This window comes from Etheostoma cragini, chromosome 9, assembly GCF_013103735.1.
Source record: "Etheostoma cragini isolate CJK2018 chromosome 9, CSU_Ecrag_1.0, whole genome shotgun sequence".
In the NCBI taxonomy this organism is placed as follows: Eukaryota; Metazoa; Chordata; class Actinopteri; order Perciformes; family Percidae; genus Etheostoma; species Etheostoma cragini.
Genome location: NC_048415.1, coordinates 7,344,123 through 7,364,627, shown reverse-complemented (window position 1 = coordinate 7,364,627; position 20,505 = coordinate 7,344,123). Strand labels below are relative to the sequence as shown.

Sequence of the window (20,505 nt, the reverse complement as noted above, 5' to 3'; positions counted from 1 at the left end):
GTGAGTCTACCTGTGTATGTACTGCATGTAAGTGAGAGCCTGCCGTGTGTGTGTGTGTGTGTGTGAGACAGATTTGGGTAGCTGTATGTTTGCTCTCAGAGACGAGATGAGGAATATCACGGCCCTCCTCCAAACCGCCTGCTCTACCACTCTGCTTTCAGATCTAACCGTTGTTTATATGATCTGACTCTTAGAGACAAGGTGACGTCATTAATAATATTTTCCCCCGGAGGTTCTGTATCATACAAGTTACAGTAAGCATTTGTCTGTGAAAGCGTAACAGTGTAAACTCACCTGAATATCAGTACTCTTACTCACATTTACTGTAGGCCATATCACCAGTCTGTCAGTGAAGAGAGAGAGAAAAAAAATCAGATTTTACTAGTTGTGGAGACCTGACTTTAAAAATGCTGCTTTGAAGTTGATTTTTTAATCTTACCCTTTTTGAACTTTTACCTTCTGGGATTCTATGTGTACATGCTAAACATTAGCCTGATAACATGCTATAGTGTACAAGCTTAACATGTTAAAGTCCAGTAAATGTTACAGTTACTTTTCAAAAGCGTTAAAAAAATAAAATAAAAAGCCAACCAGCTAAAGCTGTCTTGCAAAATGTAATGTTATAAATTAACCAATTCTTTAAAGGGATATTTGGTTTAAAATCATTTAAAACTGTAAAAAACAGCAAATGGTCACAGCAAAGAATCCGCAAACAACATAGAGCATTTTTACGTAAATCAGACATAGTTGCTGATTCATTTTCTGCTGATCATTTTATCGGGATCAGGGAATCAAAATAAGATTCATTGCCAGAGTGAGTGTTTTACTTGCAAGAAATTTGCTCATTTCCAGCAAATTGGTTCTTTGTCTTTTCTTTGTAGTTGGTCATTGATGAGTTGGCAGCTGCAGACACTTACAGAAAGAGAGAGAGAGAGAAAGATATAAGGAGGGAGGGATGTGTAGGCATATTTGTACACTGGAAATTTGTTGCATAAGAGCTTATCTCATTACCACGTTGTTAAGACACGATTACGTAAATGCCACCCCTGTGCTTTCTCTGTCCTTTGGACATGCAGTGAGGAAATTAAGTATTTGAACACCCTGCTATTTTGCAAGTTCTGCCACTTAGAAATCATGGAGGGGTCTGAAATTGTCATCGTAGGTGCATGTCCACTGTGAGAGACATAATCTAAAAAAGGAAATCCAGAAACCACAATGTATGATTTTTTTAACTATTTATTTGTATGATACAGCTGCAAATAAGTATTTGAACACCTGAGAAAATCAATGTTAATAATTGGTACAGTAGCCTTTGTTTGCAATTACAGAGGTCAAAACGTTTCCTGTAGTTTTTCGCCAGGTTTGCACACACTGCAGAAGTGATTTTGGCCAACTCCTCCACACAGATCTTCTCTAGATCTGTCAGGTTTCTGGGCTTTTGCTGAGAAATACGGAGTTTGAGCTCCCGCCAAAGAATCTTTATTTGGTTTAGGTCTGGAGACTGGCTAAGCCACCCCGGAACCTTGATATGCTTCTTACAGAGCCACTCCTTGGTTATCCTGGCTGGGTGCTTCGGGTCATTGTCATGTTGGAAGACCCAGCAACAACCCATCTTCAATGCTCTAACTGAGGGAAGGAGGTTGTTCCCCAAAACCTCGCAATACATGGCCCCGGTCATCCTCTCCTTAAAACAGTGCAGTCGCCCTGTCCCATGTGCAGAAAAAACACCCCCAAAACATGATGCTACCACCCCCATGCTTCCCAGTAGGGATGGTGTTCTTGGGATGGTACTCATCATTCTTCTTCTTCTAAACACACTTAGTGGAATTATAACCAAAACGTTCTATTTTGGTCTCATCTGACCACATGACTTTCTCCCATGACTCCTCTGGATCATCCAAATGGTCATTGGCAAACTTAAGACAGGCCTTGACATGTGCTGGTTTAAGCAGAGGAATCTTGCGTGCCATGCATGATTTCAAACCATGATGTCTTAGTGTATTACCAACTGTAACCTTGGAGACGGTGGTCCCAGCTCTTTTCAGGTCATTGACCGGCTCCTCCCGTGTAGTTCTGGGCTGATTTCTCACCTTTCTTAGGATCATTGAGACCACACGAGCTGAGATCTTGCATGGAGCCCCAGTCCGAGGGAGATTGACAGTCATGTTTAGCTTCTTCCATTTTCTAATGATTGCTCCAACAGTGGACCTTTTTTCACCAAGCTGCTTGGCAATTTCCCCGTAGCCCTTTCCGGCCTTGTGGAGGTGTACAATTTTGTCTCTGGTGTATTTTGACAGCTCTTTGGTCTTGGCCATGTTAGTTGGATTCTTACTGATTGTATGGGGTGGACAGGTGTCTTTATGCAGCTAACGACCTCAAACAGGTGCATCTAATTTCGGATAATAAATGGAGTGGAGGTGGACATTTTGAAGGAAGACTAACAGGTCTTTGAGGGTTGGAATTCTAACTGATAGACAGGTGTTCAAATACTTATTTGCAGCTGTATTATACAAATTAATAGTTAAAAAAATGATACATTGTGATTTCTGGATTTTCTTTTTTGGATTATGTCTCTCACAGTGGACATGCACCTACAATGACAATTTCAGACCCCTCCATGATTTCTAAGTGGGAGAACTTGCAAAATAGCAGGATGTTCAAACACTTCTTTTCCTCACTGTATTTTATTCTTGTTCTCACTGGTGATTATTGATTTTGATAGTTGCATAAGATTATTGGATGTCAAAAAGATGACACTACAAAACGTACAGGATTTTCAGTATTTTCATTCATAATGTTGACATTCAAATTCTCAATGAACATATGAATGCTGCGCAGAATGTTTATTCGTTCTGTTTAAAACAGTATTTATTATAACAGTAACAATAACAGTAACAATAACAATAACGGTTCAAGATAAACATTACAGTAACAAAGTAAATTACAGCTACAGTAATGTTATTAGTATTATACTATTCGTAGAATAGATTCCAGTGTTGGCTGCCTATGATTGTTTCTGACTCGTGTGATCCAAACATTTCCAATAACTCCAGAGTTGTGTTTCTGTTGTTGCATAATATTGCTATAAGCCTAGGGGCACAATTAATGTTTTATCATTATTTTATGCATTTTTGGATTAGCTGACATTATTTATGTTGCCAAACTAAATTGTTAGTTAATACATTTATTTAATCGGAAGAATCCCTTTTTTTTTCAAATTACAGATTTTCTGACAACAGACATTCAAAGCTTCATTTAAAAACCTCAATAGATGCTGTGAAAGTAAAAAAAAAGACATTTGGTATAGCCTTCTCTCAATTCAATTGGCATGTTTTTTTCCTCAATATCTGTTCAAGAGTTAGTAATATTCATGCAGTTTAAAATAAGAGAAACTATCTTACAATTTGTAATTGTTTTGTAATTTTTATATTTTTAAGTCTGCGAATGCCTGACATCGGAACAAGGAACACAATCAGAGGGTCACATCAACACCCCCTCCATTAGGACTATACTCAATTTAGATTTTACTTCAAAATAGAGTGCTTTATATAATCTGGCTAAACCCTTGGCTTGTATACAACATGTCTGACCGCTTGTGTTTGTTACCTTGTTGTCTTGGACTTTTTTTAGAGCGATGCAGCCATATTCCTGGATCTTACAAATTACTTTGGTGAGTACAATGTTAGAGCCAATCTGTCAATGTCCATTTTATTTGAATAGCATATTTCATTACAAGTAAAAGGGTTTTACATTAAAAACAGCATACACATTAAAACAATGCATGAATAGAAATACAAATATAAAACAACAAATCAACAAAAACAAACAAAACCCTAACACGGTAATTAAACAAATGCCTGAGAAAATAAAGATGTTTTGAGTTTGCTTTTAAATTTGGACGCAGTTGTGATGGATCTCAGGTCAGCTGACAGCTGATGACCGGCCTTCAATATTATATTATGTTATGCATGTTGCTACAAATAGGTGTGTGTGTGTCTGTGTGTGTGCGTGTGTGTGTGTGTTTGTGTGTGTGTGTGTGTGTCGAGAGAGCCGTGTTGTCTCAAATAAGATATAGAAAGGTGCCAGCATTAGGTTACATTTAACCAGTCCACTGCCCTCAAACTCTCGAATGTCAGCCATCTGACATCTGTTTAGAATAGCCAGCACTAGCATCTCATCTATTGGGGGTCTCACTGAACAACAAGAAGAAATATATTTTTCCAAAAACTGATTGTCTCTTTGTGTCTCTCTATATTCAAAGACTTTGTAAAGTTAGACATAGACAAGATACTGTTGTGGTGGTTCTGTAGTTTGTGGTTTATTGGAAAGTAATCCCGGGGTGGTGAAAATTGGCCAGAAACGGCAGGCCTGGCTCCTCACTTTACATATCTACTGTTTCATAAAGAAACTGCAGAACCAAAGATTTACCAGGCTCCCCAAGTGGCTTCCAGCCAAGGGAGATCCAGAGCTGAGTTGTGGGAAAAGACCCACTTGGTTTTGTTGAGGTGTGTGTGTGTGTGTGTGTGTGTGTGATATGAAAGGGTTGGTTGAGTGAGCGAATTTGATTCTGCTTGTTGATTTGGTTTGTTATCAGTTAATTGAAACACATATACTCTTTCCAAAAGAGATTAACACCATACTTTATAATGTTGAAAAAGCTCACTTGAAAAGTTAGGTCTGTTGCATTTTCTAAATTGTGATCAAACCGTCCCACAGTCTGCCTGTGTCCTCTCAGTGAGATTGAGCTTGAGGCACACAAGAAACGTAAAGACCACAAATGTCGCTTCAGGTCATGACTTCTAGAAAATCACGTCAGAGAACAGTCCTTTGAATAAATTTCCGACCTAATTTACAACCATATTGCTTATTTTCAATACAATTTCCTAAAGCCCTAGGTGACACCTTCAATTGAATTTTGTTGTCCAACCAACATTCCAAAACCCCCAGATAAGTACTTGCTGATAAATTACTTTTTAATTGAGTGATGTGCCATCTCTAACTGCTATGTATTTCTTTGTATTTATAGGCAAGACACTGAAAGCTTCCCCACTGTATGCCACCAACACACGTCACCTTACCCAAAATCAGTGTCACTTCCATTTTTCAGTAAAAGTGAATAGCTCTTTATAGAAAGAGGTTAAATGTATTTCATTTTGTTTTTCTTCCCTTTTCACAAAACTATAAACACCTATATACTTTCTGCTAATAGGACCTCCTTTCCCTTGAATCAGTTAAAGTTTCTAAGGTCTGCACCACAGTAATATTTCAGTCTCTAGACTAGAAAATACATAACACATTTCTAAAGACGTGTCAAACTGTCACTCGCCTTTGTCGACTGATGGGCTAGCAAATGAATACCATGTGATGTTGTGCTATTTCAGCCCTACGTGACTCCATTCCAGTTGTTGTTTTGTTATTTTGTTTTACTGGAGTCCAATTCCACGTCAGGTTTTAGCTGTGGCCTGCCACAGAGAGAGAGGGTGCAGGTTCAGAAAGCTGGAAGCATGCACTCTGAAAGTATTTGAATTATGCCATTGACGTCAGCACAGTCATAAAGTAGACGGCTGCCCTTCCCCTGAAGTATTCCTTTGCCAGCAGGCCTGTTCAGCTCAGCACAGATGGATTCAAACGCTCTCTGCTTTACAGACCGGCTCTTTTGTTTGATTATTTTGGAAGCATTGGGACCCCCCTTCCCTCCCCTGCCAAAAAACACCACCATTAACGCACCCTCTTTGTTGAACAGGACAGAAAGCTGTCTTTTAGAGATGAATGGAACAACTAAATACCCACATTCCAGTTAAAATCCTTTTGGTTATTATTAACAACAACAACAAAAAACAAGCAAAAAATGCTGGTTAGGCAGAAGCAGGATCCAGATATCTGAAACTGAATTGTAAAGCCACATGCTTATTTAGGTGTTACTTGGGGGTGGGGGGGGGGGGGCGTCTTGTACACAGATCCACTGACACGCCAAGCTTACCCATCATGAGGCGGCATGCTGTGTCAAGGGCATTTGAGGTTTGTCTCAGCTGGTCTTCATATGTTACTGGAGACACTGATCCTTAGTTGCACGCAAACCACTTTGTCATAGAACCCCTCTGGTGCCTTTCCTCGCTCCGCTCATCAAGCCGGCTCCGTCCTGACCTGGCCCGGGCTAGCTTGGCTTTGTTTCAAGGCCTGCACACAAAGATAAGTCAAGATAATGTTAATATAACAGTCATGTTTGTCTTGACAAAAGTTCAACAACAGCTAGAAAAGTGTTTTATAGAACCAAAATCATTTTTTGCTATGCCTCGATAAAATGTTATTTAGATCACAAAGCCAAGAAACAAAAGAACACGACACATAAACTGAGCCTGTCTAGCTGCAAGTACTATATACTACTTCCTCATTATTAGAATCAAAACCAGTAAAAATGATCTGAGCCGTGGTTTCAAAACCAGAGAACCCACTGCGCCTTCCGTATTTTCAGGATGGAAAATAACAGAACTGATCACACCTGCAGACCAGGTTTTGCAGCCTAAATACCTGATTTGACTCATTTATAACAACAACATGGACCATTCAAATTTAACAAAGTCCAATTTTATACTCCATCCATTAGAGACCCCTAGTTGACATCCCCTTGGGCAAAACATTAAAAGTGTTCTGTGTGCCTGTGTATCCTGAACCCTCCTTCTCTTTGACCTAAGAGTAACCTTCTCTGTGTGTGTGTGTGTGTGTGTGTGTACAGTATATGAGAAAATATGAGGTAATATATTCCATCTAACATTCTTGTATTTAGAAATCCTGAAAGACGTTGACCACCATAAATTAGATTCCTCTCACTTTGAAATATCATTAATGGATGGCAAAAGAGCAAAAGTCTCTGTATGTACGGTACTAGAAAATGTTTGATTTGTTTTGTTTTAATTTAGGTGAATTGACCCTTCAGGTCTCTCTGCTCAGTGAGCTTTGGATAAATGTCTAAAACGGATATGCAGCAAAGTTAGAAAAGCAATCAAAGTCCGAGAAATCACTACATTTTTTTTCATTAAAATTGAGTTTGACTCCATTTCGTGATCAAACTTTTTCCTCTGACTAAGAAGCTGAGTCAAGTCCAGCAGGAGAGGCTGCATGCTGGCCTGTTCAGATTAGGCAAAAGTTTTCCTGATGATTTTTAGAAATCTGTCCTCACCCCTGACATCAGATCCGAACACTAAACCTCTGTAATCGTAACTCTAGACACTACTTTGAAACCCAAAGAAAAAAAAGCATCAACAACAGCGACAGGAGTTTGGCTAACTTGGTTTGTGGCTCCTCTGATCCATGCTAATCAACCCAAGGGGCAAATGCCAGTCAGCATGACAATGAGACCCATTCAGGCCAGTCAGTACTGTTGCTCCCAATCTGGGAGTTCAGCTCAGGTAACACAGACAAAGCCTGCTCTGTTGCTGTGTGTTTGTGTGTATGTGTACATGTGTTTGAGTGTATAGAAGCTGAAGAGAGCGAAACACTGTGGTGAGAAGGAGCGAAGGGAGGAAAGAAATATGTGAGAGTTTATGTGACTGTGAGTCAAAACAGATGGAGAGAGTGAGGGTGAGATCAGCTCAAGGACAGGACAGTGTTACACTTGCCGGTCCACAGAGCTGCTGATAGGACAGACAAACCGCCTCATTGACGTCTGCCCATTTTATCAGAGACAGCAAGAGATAATTAGAAACAAAACAATTAACATTTTTACACCAGAACATAACAACTGTCCAGCAGTGAATACTGCATCTGAGGTAGACGCTTGGTGCCTTAGTGAACCTTCAGACTTTGTGACGTCAGACTGTCTCTGAGCGCAGATCAGTTTGCACACTATGCTCCTCACATTCACCTCCCACGTCCATTAATCACTTCGTATATCTCTGTATGTGAATAAAGTGTACATGTGTGTATCATGAGTATGTGTGCAAGTGCTCACCGTCTGTGCAATGCATAACTTGGTGGAAAAAAGGGATATGGTTCTCTAGCCATTTCAAACTTAATAAGCATTTTAGACAGAACAGGCTTCTGTGAAGCACTGTTGGGGCCGCAGACCCATTTGGACTGGATCTGTGTTGGTTACTGAAATATTAATATTTCTTCCCACTAACCGTATGCATCTTTGCAGATGATGAATTACAGGAAGTTGTTCATCAAATGCACATGGCCGAATGGTTTTCCATGAAATATTACACAGGAATCAAATTCATTCTCGGTCTCAGTAACAAGAAATGAAGCTGATATGCCTATAATAACTTTTTTCTACTTTTTCAATTGTTAACATTTTCTGCTTTCCTGTGTTTTATGTCATTTTTTAACTGAAAGTATTTGGTTTTTTTGACTGTTTGAACATGTTAAGTCCTTTGGCTTTAGGAAACTGTGACAGCACTGTAAAATCAGCTAAACTTGTATCTCATTAATAATATTGTGGGCTTATATGCCCATGAACTTTTGTATTAAATAATAATTCTCACAACTTGAAAACTTTAGACAGTGATTAACACAGCAGAGACTTTTTTTGTGGTATTCCAAGGATTCTGCAAGGAATCTAATGAGACTCTTCAGCCTTTGGGAGTCGATGCATGCTACTCAGATTTATGGCTTTCCCACTAAGTTCTATAATAAATCAGACAAGAACGTGTACATATGTGTATGTACATGTTAAAAATGTAAAGATCAGGGAACACTGTGTCCACGGAGAGTCTGCTGAGAGAGACCCAGCAAGAACCATAGGAAGCACACACATGGCTATTACATGTGACCCTGTTAAAGCACTATTTTATTATTATTAACAGGTTTTGTTGGAACTGACTTTATTGCAGTTTAAATACAAGCAGAAGAGACCCAAACAGACTAGAAGTCACATGACTGTGCCCCCTGTTGCTACACCAGAAACAACAAGTTTAACAACCCCAAGACCACAAGCTCACCTGCACAGCACTGCACAGCCAAGCAAACATTTCCTGTTAAGTGCCCATAAAAAATGATGCTTTCAACTCATCTCTGATTTCAGGTTTATTTTATTTATTTATTTAACTTTAATTCAAAGGAATATTTTAACATTTTGTGAAGTCTGTTTTTGGTTGAGAGAGATGAAGCTCAACACCACAAGTTCTTTTAAAATGTATGGATTAAACAATAAAATTTGTAAGCTTTATAGGTGCTGCTAGGCATGTTTCTTTTCTTTTTTTTTTACTTTACTACTTCACTTACTTTAGCTGCGCCAGGCTAGCTGTTTTTCCCTTTCCAGTCATTATGTTAAGCTGAGCTAATTGACTCCAGGTTCTCAGTACTTGATGCACAGAAATGAGACTGGTGTTGATCATCTTAATGAACATTTGGCAAGAAAGCAAAAAAAATTATATTTTCCCAAATATATTTTAAATATAGATAACTTCCTTTTAAGGATGGTGACCTCCAAGGGAGACCAGACCAAGGCAACATCATAAGAAGTTAGACACAACAAAACAAACATGTCGAAAAAATAGACAAAATAACAGCAAAACTGAAAAGGTTAATAAGAGCCAAGAACAGAAGAAGAAGTTATATTTACTGTAGAATAAGCAGTCAAAACTCATATCTCACTTATTATTTATTATTTACAATTTACTCATCGTTCCCATTCTCACGTTTCTCTTATTGTGTATATGTTGAACATACTGTTCATATTGTAATATAATATACTATTTATCCCAGTATCCTTGCACTATGCTCCATATCTAAATAATTTTTAATTGAACTCTTTGTTCACTCATGCCTCTATATTGTTCTGTGTAGAGTATTTATATATTGTGTGTATATATTAGTGTGTATATTTTTGTTTTGGTTGTTTTGTGTGTAAGCACAGTGTGAGCAACAATGCTCCATTGAAAAATTCCTCGTATGTGTCCTCATACCTGGCAAATAAAGCTGATTCTGATTCTGATCAAGTTTGGCTTATTGTCAGCTACTTTAATTAATTTACTTATTTATTAGTAAGTGGCTGCAGCAGAAAACATGAAAGCTTTCTCTTTGTATCAGGGACGGACAGCAATCATAACTGTAACTGTATCAACTTGAGCAGTTCTGCTTTGGCCTAATTACCACGTTACAACACATCAGAATTCTTAATCTGTGAGTCAGGATCCAAAGTGTGTCACAGTGCTGCTTCTGAAGGGTCACCACATAAAAAAAGCCCCAGTTTATTTTACCAACACTGCATTCCAGAGAGATGTCCTTACCAGTTATGGCTTGATTGAAGTTGCAAATTCATAAGTGGTGAAGCATATACAAATCCTCCATTGCAACAGAACATCAAATCATTATGTCTATCCCTTCTGTTCATAATTTACAACCAGAGGGATACCAAATCCTGATGCCATCTACTGAGCCAGTTTTGTATTCCTCCTTTTTTGTATTCAAACACAAAATCATGAGGTAATGTTGTCACTTCTCAGAAAGCCGGCTTACAGAAATTTTATAATCAACAATTGTTTTAGGGCCACAAACCATGCTCCTAAAACCACAAACTTCACCACCACCCTCCTTCCCTCTTTTCACAATACTTGATTCACGGATTGATTTTGCAATGCTGTGCATGTGAAGTCATAATTTGCCTGGAGCAGCGCTGCCTCACCACACCATTTCTGGTTTTTCATAGGACGGGTTGTGTAACCCCTCAAAAGGTTTCAACCGAAAAGATCAAGGTTGTTGAAAGATCAACCTGTTCTCTGCTTCTTGTAAAAAAATAGATGTCACAAAAGAATGGCTCCCCCTCTGTCTCTCTCATTCAGGAACCTGGCACTGCAGAGTGTGTTTGTGGTCTGTTTACACTGGTTCACAGGAAATGTGTCACCTAGCCCTTCACTACATCTTTACTCAATATATCAAAAGCAGAAATAAGAATGAAATGATAAAAGAGGCCCCAGACCTCTTATCCTTTGTGTTTTTATTAAGTGTGTTTGTGCCTGTAGGTAATTAACACTCATGATTTCACCTCCACAATGGCATACAGCTTATGGCTGCTGTTGCGCTGCAGCCCTCCTACTCTGCTAGTAAGCATCACATCACGGGCAGGAAGCTGACTCTATCCAGACAAGAGGATGACAGATGCAGCTGTCTCACACACAACACAAACACACAATGCAAAGTCTTCTGGTCTGACGTCCTCTTAGCGCACTTGTCCTTAAATAATCTTATTGCCATGCTTTGTATACAACGTGTGTGTGAGCACCAGCTGCACGAAATGAAATCCCATAAAGTTATGCATCAATGAATTGACATTTACAGCAACAGACATTTAGAAACACCATCAAAATCCGTTAATTTAAATACAGTAGGGAAAATATATTGATTAAAATATAATATTTTGCCTCAAATTAAACAAGTTGTGCAGGATTATAAAATATTTTTCAGTTATTCACATCATACCAAATATTTCATTACTATCAGGATTAAAAACTCAAATACATCACTCCAAATCGAGCTATCTTGGCTCAATCTGAGAGACAATGAAAGAAAACAATGAATTGTGGATAGATAGGCACAATAAAATAAAAGCATACAATACTAATACAGCTCTTTTCAATTCATGTTAAGATCATATTTTTTGTTCTTTTTTAGGATCATATGTTTAAGAGCAACCCTGTTTGTTTTTTTTATCCACCCCAATCTCATCTAACTCCTGTACATATAGGACGAGAACATCCCAAAAAACACCCATTTTTGTATGTTTTTGCTGGCTTTTGGTAACAAGTTTGCGCAAGTGTCGACAATATGTTTTTTGTGCTACTTTGTCTGTTTTATCTTTTGTTGTTAATGTTGGTATTGCTAACTTTGTGTAGGAAATACCGCATATTATTATGTGAGGCCAGTGAGGCCTAAACTGAATAATGAATCTGGAGAAAGAGCTGGCCTCATATCCTCATACCCCTGCGTCCATCAGCTGGAAAGTACAAGTTTGAATGTTTGTGTCTAAGTACAGTCATGAGACATTTAGGTTTATGTATATGTATTAGTAAACTGTCTGAGTGGATTGGACATGTGTATCTGTGGGTTTTCCTGTCTGCCCCTGTGGGAAAGACACTGTAGGTCTGAGAGCTGATCAGAAAGGCCCTTGTGTCGGGGTGGAGGTGGTGGAAATCCCCTATTCCATTGTGGTGCTAGTGTGTTTGTGTGTTGGCTTGTGACTGCTGTTTCCCTTGGTCCATCAGATGCCATGAGAGTCCACAGAGCAGACGGCTGTAACTAAAGTAATTTACAGTATGCAGCTAACAGGCATGCTTCTTCTGTTAAAACAAGTGTGAATATGAAAAGCATGTTTTTGTTGGTAATAATCGGGGAGTTTACAACTGTAATTTTGACAGATACAAATTCTCTTTTTTGTTTATTAGCAGGATTATGGTTTTATCTTTGCAGCGAGTGTTGCAAGCCACAAAGCAACAGCATGATGAAAGCAATCTGCTTCTGGAATACAAAGTAAATTAAAAAAAAAAATGATACACTGGGGTTTTGGAAAAATTATAGATTAGGCAGAAATCCCTCTTGGTTTCTAGCAACACACTTAAAGGTTGAACATTAAGACTAATCTTTGTAGAGTGCATTACCTTTTACAGACATTTTGAATGTTTCAGTAATCTTGTCTATAGTACAACTTATCTATCTCATCCCTCATCCTTTAACCCTGCTGATGTTTACCACATTATATAATTAAACTGCTGTGGGATTGTACCATCATTCAATTACCATAAAGGTTAATCAAGCTAGTTAATGTCTTGCAATGGTTTTGATTGATTTTTCTATCGTTTAGCTGCAGAATAAAAGTAGGGAATGAGTTGTCCTCTAAAGAGTTTTTTTAAGCATTGAGATAAGATTTGAGAGTCAATATCCAACTAAATCTTTATTTGTTTTTTTAACTAGTGGTAAACTGCACTGGAGTAAATACTGACTGGAAATTGGCTCTAATTTCCAGCAGGGCTGGGATCACAGGGAGACTGTTATACAAGCGCCAAAGTTAAGTGGGTCTGGAACCCACCTAAAGAATGGATTCAGTATATGGGCAAGAAGTTTACTTTAGGTCACTAGACTAGACTCACTAAACCAGATTGTTTGTGGGTTTTGGAATCCATTTCATGAACGTGGTTAAGACCTTTAGCAATACATCTAGCAATTAAATTTTACTGCTGATGCAGACTCGCTACCAAACACAGTATATTGATCCCATCCACACACCCTTTCCTTAAACTGTAACCCAATATCGTTTTGGAAAACATTTTACAACTTAAAACCATGTTTTTTGTCAGTTTGATATGGCAAATGGTTCTAAATACTACAGTGATCATTAGGCTAATTGATGGTTGCTATTATGAAGAGCAAGCCAGATGTGAACTTCAGAGTAGCCAATTTAAAATGTTAAAGGATGTGAGTCTTATTTAGGTCTATCTAAACGTTTTGAATGCTTTCCCTTCCTCCGTTTTTTCAAAGGTTTGATTTGTTTACATCCATGTTAACTAGCTTGCGGTCTTCTTCTTTCCTTCCTTTGCTGGCGCATTGCTGCATTTCTTATTGCAATACCAACATCTGTAAATACATGGAACAGTTCTGAACTATTAGCTGGACTGTGTATGACATTACCAGTGTGTATGTGCAGGTAAAAAGAGATCAAAACACTGTGCCGCTGATTGCTGAATTCATCTATCATTGACCTAGAATCTAAAATATTAACTGATTTAGCTGGATGTATTATCTGGTTTTTACGAAGAACATTCATTAGTTCCCACTCTTTGTAAGCAATGCGGAATTATAAGCTTAGTGATCGGATGTTTCTTAATAACATGTTTCTCTGGAGTTGGAGTTGACTTCTCTCTTTAAGCGGTTATACACACAGCCTTGTGGCTTTTTTTAATCAAAAATTTGTTTATCTGTTGCCCTAACTATTCAACCGTTGGAGAGGCATCTAAGCTTTTGATGTGCTGTGGCTGTCATTCACCAGAAATTAAACGGGACAGCTGAAAGACTCCCCCTACTTTACTCTTAATTCTTGCACATTTGATCCTCATAAGTATAGAATAACAAAAACAACCTCACCATTGACATAGATGTTACAGATCATGAAATGTTTTTTTAGAATTACTTACTTTATTCTCACCATTACTGCATAGGCTAACGATATAGTTGTTTCATGAGTCCAAAAGCTAAGACCACTTATGTGCCATAATTTCTGTCTGAGCAGAGTGGAAAAGTTCTAATGAGAAAACTGTTGGAGGGAAAAGGAGCATTCTGAACACAAACCACGTCGAAAGTGATGAGAATACGGGGAAGACAGATCTCAAATGAGTGTAAGCCGATTTTTACATCACTCAATTCTTTTCACACATCCACACACACACACACACACACACACACACACACACAAATACACACACACACACACATTTTCACTCCCTCTCTTTCTCTCACTCCCCACATCAGAGTGGAGGGAAGCTGTGTGCAGAGTGCCAGGTGCCTCTCGTGTTTGGGAGAGCAAACAGGCTTATGTCTTTGATGGCGATCAGATCAGAGCAGGGGACACATTCTACGTGGCCGCGCTAAGGTCGCCACAGTGCACACCCTGCTGCCATGTTGTGCTCCGCAGCTAGGAGACCCGGAGTATACACAAATCAGGGGCAGCAGACAAGTGTGTGTGTGTCCATCTCATCATACACTCACTCCAACCTTGATGTACAGTTGTAGTTTTCGGGGAAAATAAACGCTGGAACAGGGTTGAAATAGTGACTCTGAATTCATGCAATAGTAATTCTGCAGTGGCTACAGCACACTCTTGTTTTTCTCTCTATCTGGTCAAAGGCACTCTGTAGTATAAATAATATTTTTTAAATAATTTAAGGAAAAGTCCCTCACTAAATTGATAATCATGCTTAATGTAACATAAGGGGTTTAGATTTGTGTAAAAGATAGATATCCAGTATTAGGTTTTACCTCTTTGTTTTACTTTTGTTGCACTACCATCATTGTATGCTGCATTTGTTTAGCAAGACATGAGAAAAAATAATTATTTTAGATCAGTTTAATTACTATTTAATATAGAGATTAAATTATGAATCAATCTGCAAGTATTAACATAATCGATTAAGTCTTTTTTCAGCAAAAATGCCAAACAGTGTGAAGATTTGCTGCTTTTCTTTGTCTTATTTGATAGTAAACTGAATGTTTTGGGGTCTTTGGGATATACAAGTCTTTTTTTTTGTGCTACTTCTGACATTTACGCTAGAAAATAATTGGCAGATTTGATGATGAAAATAATCAGTAGTTGTAGCCCTACTCCAATAACGGCAAAAATTGTAATACAGGTATATCAGTTACCACATGTTTTACAAAGAAAAGACAGCACAAAGTATGATCAAACAATGGCATACACACTTTGGCAGTTGCCTAACATTACGGAAATATTGTTAAGTTCTGGTAAAATTGATACCTAACTCAGTTCCTGTAAGTCAGTTCCTGTAAATCTGTAATTTTCTCCGGGCTACATTTGTATGTGTACTGTGGTTGGGCCTTCGACCTACTGTGTATACACTGCAAAGCAGTAACCATACACCTTTGAAGCAGCTGTTAACATGTATTATGCATCAGATTATAATGACAATTGTTCTCAACTATGCAAGGACTCATTAAAACCAATAAAATCATGTGGGGCCCCTCCAGAGACTGATTTACAGGTGTCTGTTTGCTTCCTGTGAGGTGGGGTATAGTGTGTCTGTGTGTGGCGAGGGTGAGGGAGTTTTTGGTTTCCTGCTCATAGTGGGTTGACGCTCATGTAAATGAGCTGAGGACCTACAATTGTGTGTGTCTGTGTGTAAGGGGGGGGGGGCGGTCACACACATATGCACAGATAGAAAAGTTGAGTGTGTGACAGAGCAAAGTCCTAGCCTTCCTCTGCTCTCCTTCGCTCTGCTGACAGCTCCCCACAGCTAAACCTCCTCATGATGAAGGAACGCTGCAGCCGGGTGTCACCTCTAGCCATTCCTCCTGTTCAGCAGCAGCAGCAGCAGCAGCAGCAGCAGGCGTCCCAAGCAGCACCTTTGGGTGGATGTTGCCTGGGAGTGGCTGGCCAGCGCTCAGGCTCCATGTGCGCAGTCTGTTCTGACTGTGTGCCTCTATGTGTCGACTGCTTGTTGACAGATGAGGCGTACCAGAAGCTGGCCATGGAGACAATGGAGGAGTTGGACTGGTGTCTGGACCAGCTGGAGACCATCCAGACCTACCGCTCCGTCAGTGACATGGCCTCTAACAAGGTAGGAGAGGCTGCATCATGTTTTTTGTAGTTTTTTCACTCTTCTTAATCATTAGTGAAGAAAATGTTAAAGCAACACCAAAGCACTTTTCCTCTTTGGTCCCCCTAACGGTTGGAAGCGGAATTGTCCATTGCCGCTGTCTCATTCAAACTACCGATCCGCTACCCAATCTGGCAAACTTGCATAGTGCAGTTATAGCCGATAAATTGCCGCAATGCAAATGCAGAAGGCAAGGCAAGGCAAGGCAGGCAAGGCAAGGCAAGGCAAGGCAGTTTTATTTGTATAGCACATTTCATCAACAGGGCAATTTGAAGTGCTTTACACAAAATTGAAAATCAGAGAGCAGAAGTGTCATTCACCCTGTTACGAGGTGATGACCCACTGAAACGATTTTGGAAACATTATTTCAAGGCACAAAAGAATCTTTGATGTTGCTTTAAAGGGCACAAGGCTAATGTTGCTTTCATTTTATTCAAATCAGAAAAACCTTTTTTGAAAACTTTACATTAATTGCAAATGTTTACACAGAAAATGCTCTTTGAAGGAGCTCTCAAATATAAGTAGGATTGGTTTCTGCGAGGAGCACTTACCCTTCATCATAATAAACACATGAATGGCAGTGTACAGAATCCAGAGATACTGTAGCTGGAAACACACATGAACTTAGCATGACCTTTGCAAAGTCACCATATTAAAAATCTGAACATGTACAGTATGAAGATGTGCGTGATTGATTGTGAGTGATGTGCACCAAAGTTCAGTTCCTGGTGATTTTTTTAAGTGACCCCTTAACTATGTTACTCACTGACAGAGCGTAATACACAGCAGTATTAGTTAAGGTTAATTCCTATCGCTTGATTGACTCTCTGTACATGTAACTTAACATTTAGAATTACTACTACTTTCATGTTTAAACTTAGTTACTATTTCAGCTTATTTAAAATGACTTCCTACATTGGTACTAACTTTGCAGGTTGCAGGGCCCTATTGGCCAACTCATCCCTTTTCTCCATGACCAAAAGGCTTCATGTGCATGACATCAACTCAATGTAAAGTTTATAGACTGAGAGGGAAGAAATGCAGATGGGGCAATTTCTTTTCAAGTGGCTCTACGCCATCTTTGAGTCCGGTATACAGTTCCTTTAATTCATCCTTGGCCATAACAGAAACATGTCAACTTCTTTGGTTTATTAGTTTGTTTGTTGTAATTACGCCTTACACTGCTGTAGATGGGAATAGGAAGTTACAGATTTCATCTTTTTTGTCAACTCAAACCTTCAATACTAAACACTTTGTATGATATGCTTGTGGCAGTAAAATTCACAGAAAGCTGCTGTACATTACCGGATGATTTGCAGCTGTGTGTAAGAGAGCCTGAAAATAGTTTTTCAAGCGAGCCAAGAGCATAAGGTTGTTATTTCTCATAAAACTGGACAACAGGATGCGAGGGATCCCGCAGTGGGTCAAACACAATAAACTAAAGAGGAAGAAAGAGAACATTTAGTGTATGTGTGTGTGTGTGTGTGTGTGTGTGTGTGTGTTTGTGTGTGTGTGTGTGTGTGTGTGTGCGCGTGTGTGCGTGTGTGAGGGGCAGAGTGACTCTCTCTTCCTGTCTCCTTCCTAATCCCCTGATCACTCTCCAGACGACAATAGACTTCCCATCATGCCTGTTTGGATGGTTAATGGTCGTGTTTATTTATCCGATTGCTGGCGTCATTTGGACACGCCCAGCACTGACAGTCAGCTGGATTGGTTTCAGTTTAGAAACATGTGGACAACTGAATAAATACTATTAACCACCTAAAAAAACAGACACTTAGTGTAGACATGGATTTAAGGCCACAGGAAGACTAAATCACACAAGAGAAACAGAGAGTAGAGAGAAGTATGTCAGGATATCCGTTAAAGCAGAATGAGATGGGATTTTCCAAACGATAAAAAAATCAAAACACTTTTTACAAAAAAAAACTTTACTGTGGAAAAGCTGCTGGTTCACATAAACCCTGTCTGTGGACTTGTGGGATGAATTATCTCACTTCAGGCTAGGATTTTAGATCTTTTGCAATCACAGAAAACTTGGCAGGATTGAGCCAAACTTTATCTGCAGATGATGATTGATTTCATGTGCCGCCTCATTTTCAGAAATTGTAAAATATCCCAACTGTGAAATAATGATGGGACAGTTTTGTGATGCTTTTTTCTAGGAAATACTGTATTAGTCTACCCAACAGCTGCCAAGATAATCAGACTGGTGCAACACCATGAGAATTTGACAGTAGTTTGACTATACATTTTAATGTCATGGTTGTCACGTCACTGGTGCCATTAGTGTGTTTCTGTATAGAGAAATTAAGAGTGCTGGATGTGACTGATCTACTACCGATCTACACTGTGACATGGAGCATATCAGATAGCACAATGTGCTTACTGTATATCATGACCGTCTCTCATTGATGTGACTCTAGCATGTGGCTGAATGTGTCCTGAAACGCATGTAACCATCTGATAAGGACTCTGTCATGTCTGTCTCATATGCATGAACTGTTTGAGTGTGTATGTGGCTGTGTGTCTACATAACAATTGGTTAATCCCATTGATATCTAGACTTCTTAATCCTAACCTTGTTTTCTCGGTAAACTAAAACATTACACAACTGTTGCCTCTTTGTCATGTGAGCTATTACACTTGACCTGGTTTTAATACCAAGAACATGCCAATAAGCTAATTTAACCCCTCGACTACCTGATGTGTTTAGAATGGAAAAAGTGTTATTCAAGCTGTGGGGGAGTATGAAACATGACTACAAGGGAGGGGAAATTCAAGAGACCTCCAAGGTGAAGTGCAGGTTGTCGATGCTGGGGGCTTACAGTTTGTGAATGTCCTCCCTGTTATGTACGGCTGACGTAGACGGGTCAAGGCCTGTTATGAGTTGGAATATTCTTCTGTGTCAAGGCTGTAGACCTTCTGTTAATTGAAGCTATGGCGGAAATGATAAGTCGAGTAACCCATTTGTTCATTTGGCAGAAACATCTCGGCAACCTATTAATTGTTAAGTCTTTTGTTAAATGAAAATAACAAATAGTCACTGCTGTCCATTTCTTAAATGTTAATGATATCTTTTTTGTATTATTGCATAATGATCTCTTTTGATCACGCCTTGAATTTGAAATTCCAGAAGGCATTTTTCACTATTTTTATGTTATAAACTACACCAATAATTGATTAATTTCAAGACTTATTGAAAAATTAAACAATAAGTTGAAGAATCAGCTTCTCTGGTTCCAGCTTTAAAAAGGAGAGGATTTGCCGTTTTTTTGTTTTATATCTTTAGTTTTTGGACTGTTGGTTAGATAAAGCAAGACCTATAGGGCTGCAACTAACAATTCTTCTCATTAGCAATTAATCTCCAGATTAATTTACTACATTAAATCCTTTGATCTATAAAACAACCAAAACTTTTCATTCACAAATTTCTATTTTTCATTTCATCAAATGTCTTGTTTTGTCCAAACAACAGTAAAAAAATATATGTTTCATTATCTGTAACGCAAGACCAAGCAAAGCAGCATATGACAAACGATCATGTGTTAATCAAAATAGTTGCATAATTCTATTTCGATTGACTCATTTTCTTCATTGTCTGGGCTCTAAATACATTTAAATACATTTCCTTGGGCTCATTTACTTACTTGTGGTATAGGTGTTGTGTAAACAGAACAGGGTTGGCAAATATAATACCAATGTGTTGGTCATTGATGGGTTAATGTGCAATGCTTTCTACAGTGACCCGTGTTAGGAATAATGCAGTTTTGAGGCTGAAGAGAGCTTTGTTTATTGAGGGAAATAAATAATAGTAATAAATAAGTCAAATTAACAGCTGGATTCTGGAGTGCTGTGTACATCTGATCACAAAAAAAGAAAGGTTTAGTGATTTTTGTTCCAAGAATACTATTCTATCCACAGCACTCATTCTGTGAACGTGAAGGAGTCTTGATAGTTAAAATAAAAACACATATACGCCTTGCTAGAAGTTCAAGGAAATCCACTGTGTTTATCAAAACAGCAAGTGTTATTAATCATAGTGATATTGACAGTGTACACCTCAGAGCTGTGCCTGAGGTCTGCAGGAGTAGTGAACTGCAAGCAAAGGAGCTCTAGAGGTTAGAGGCGGGACTACCCCCATCAGGGTGAGTGTATGAGGTAGACCTCTCTCTCTCTCTCTCTC

At 38.8% G+C, this 20,505-nt stretch overlaps 1 protein-coding gene across 3 annotated transcripts in view; it reads left to right on the top strand.

Annotated features, from left to right (window-relative positions):
* The window catches only part of pde4ba (phosphodiesterase 4B, cAMP-specific a), a 168,742-nt gene that overhangs the window by 132,753 nt on the left and 15,484 nt on the right, over nucleotides 1-20,505 (top strand). For all 3 annotated transcript variants that reach the window (XM_034881114.1, XM_034881115.1, XM_034881116.1), the window contains one exon: nucleotides 16,168-16,280. In XM_034881114.1, coding sequence (XP_034737005.1) covers nucleotides 16,168-16,280 — 113 coding nt within the window. The remainder of the gene's footprint in view (nucleotides 1-16,167; nucleotides 16,281-20,505) is intronic.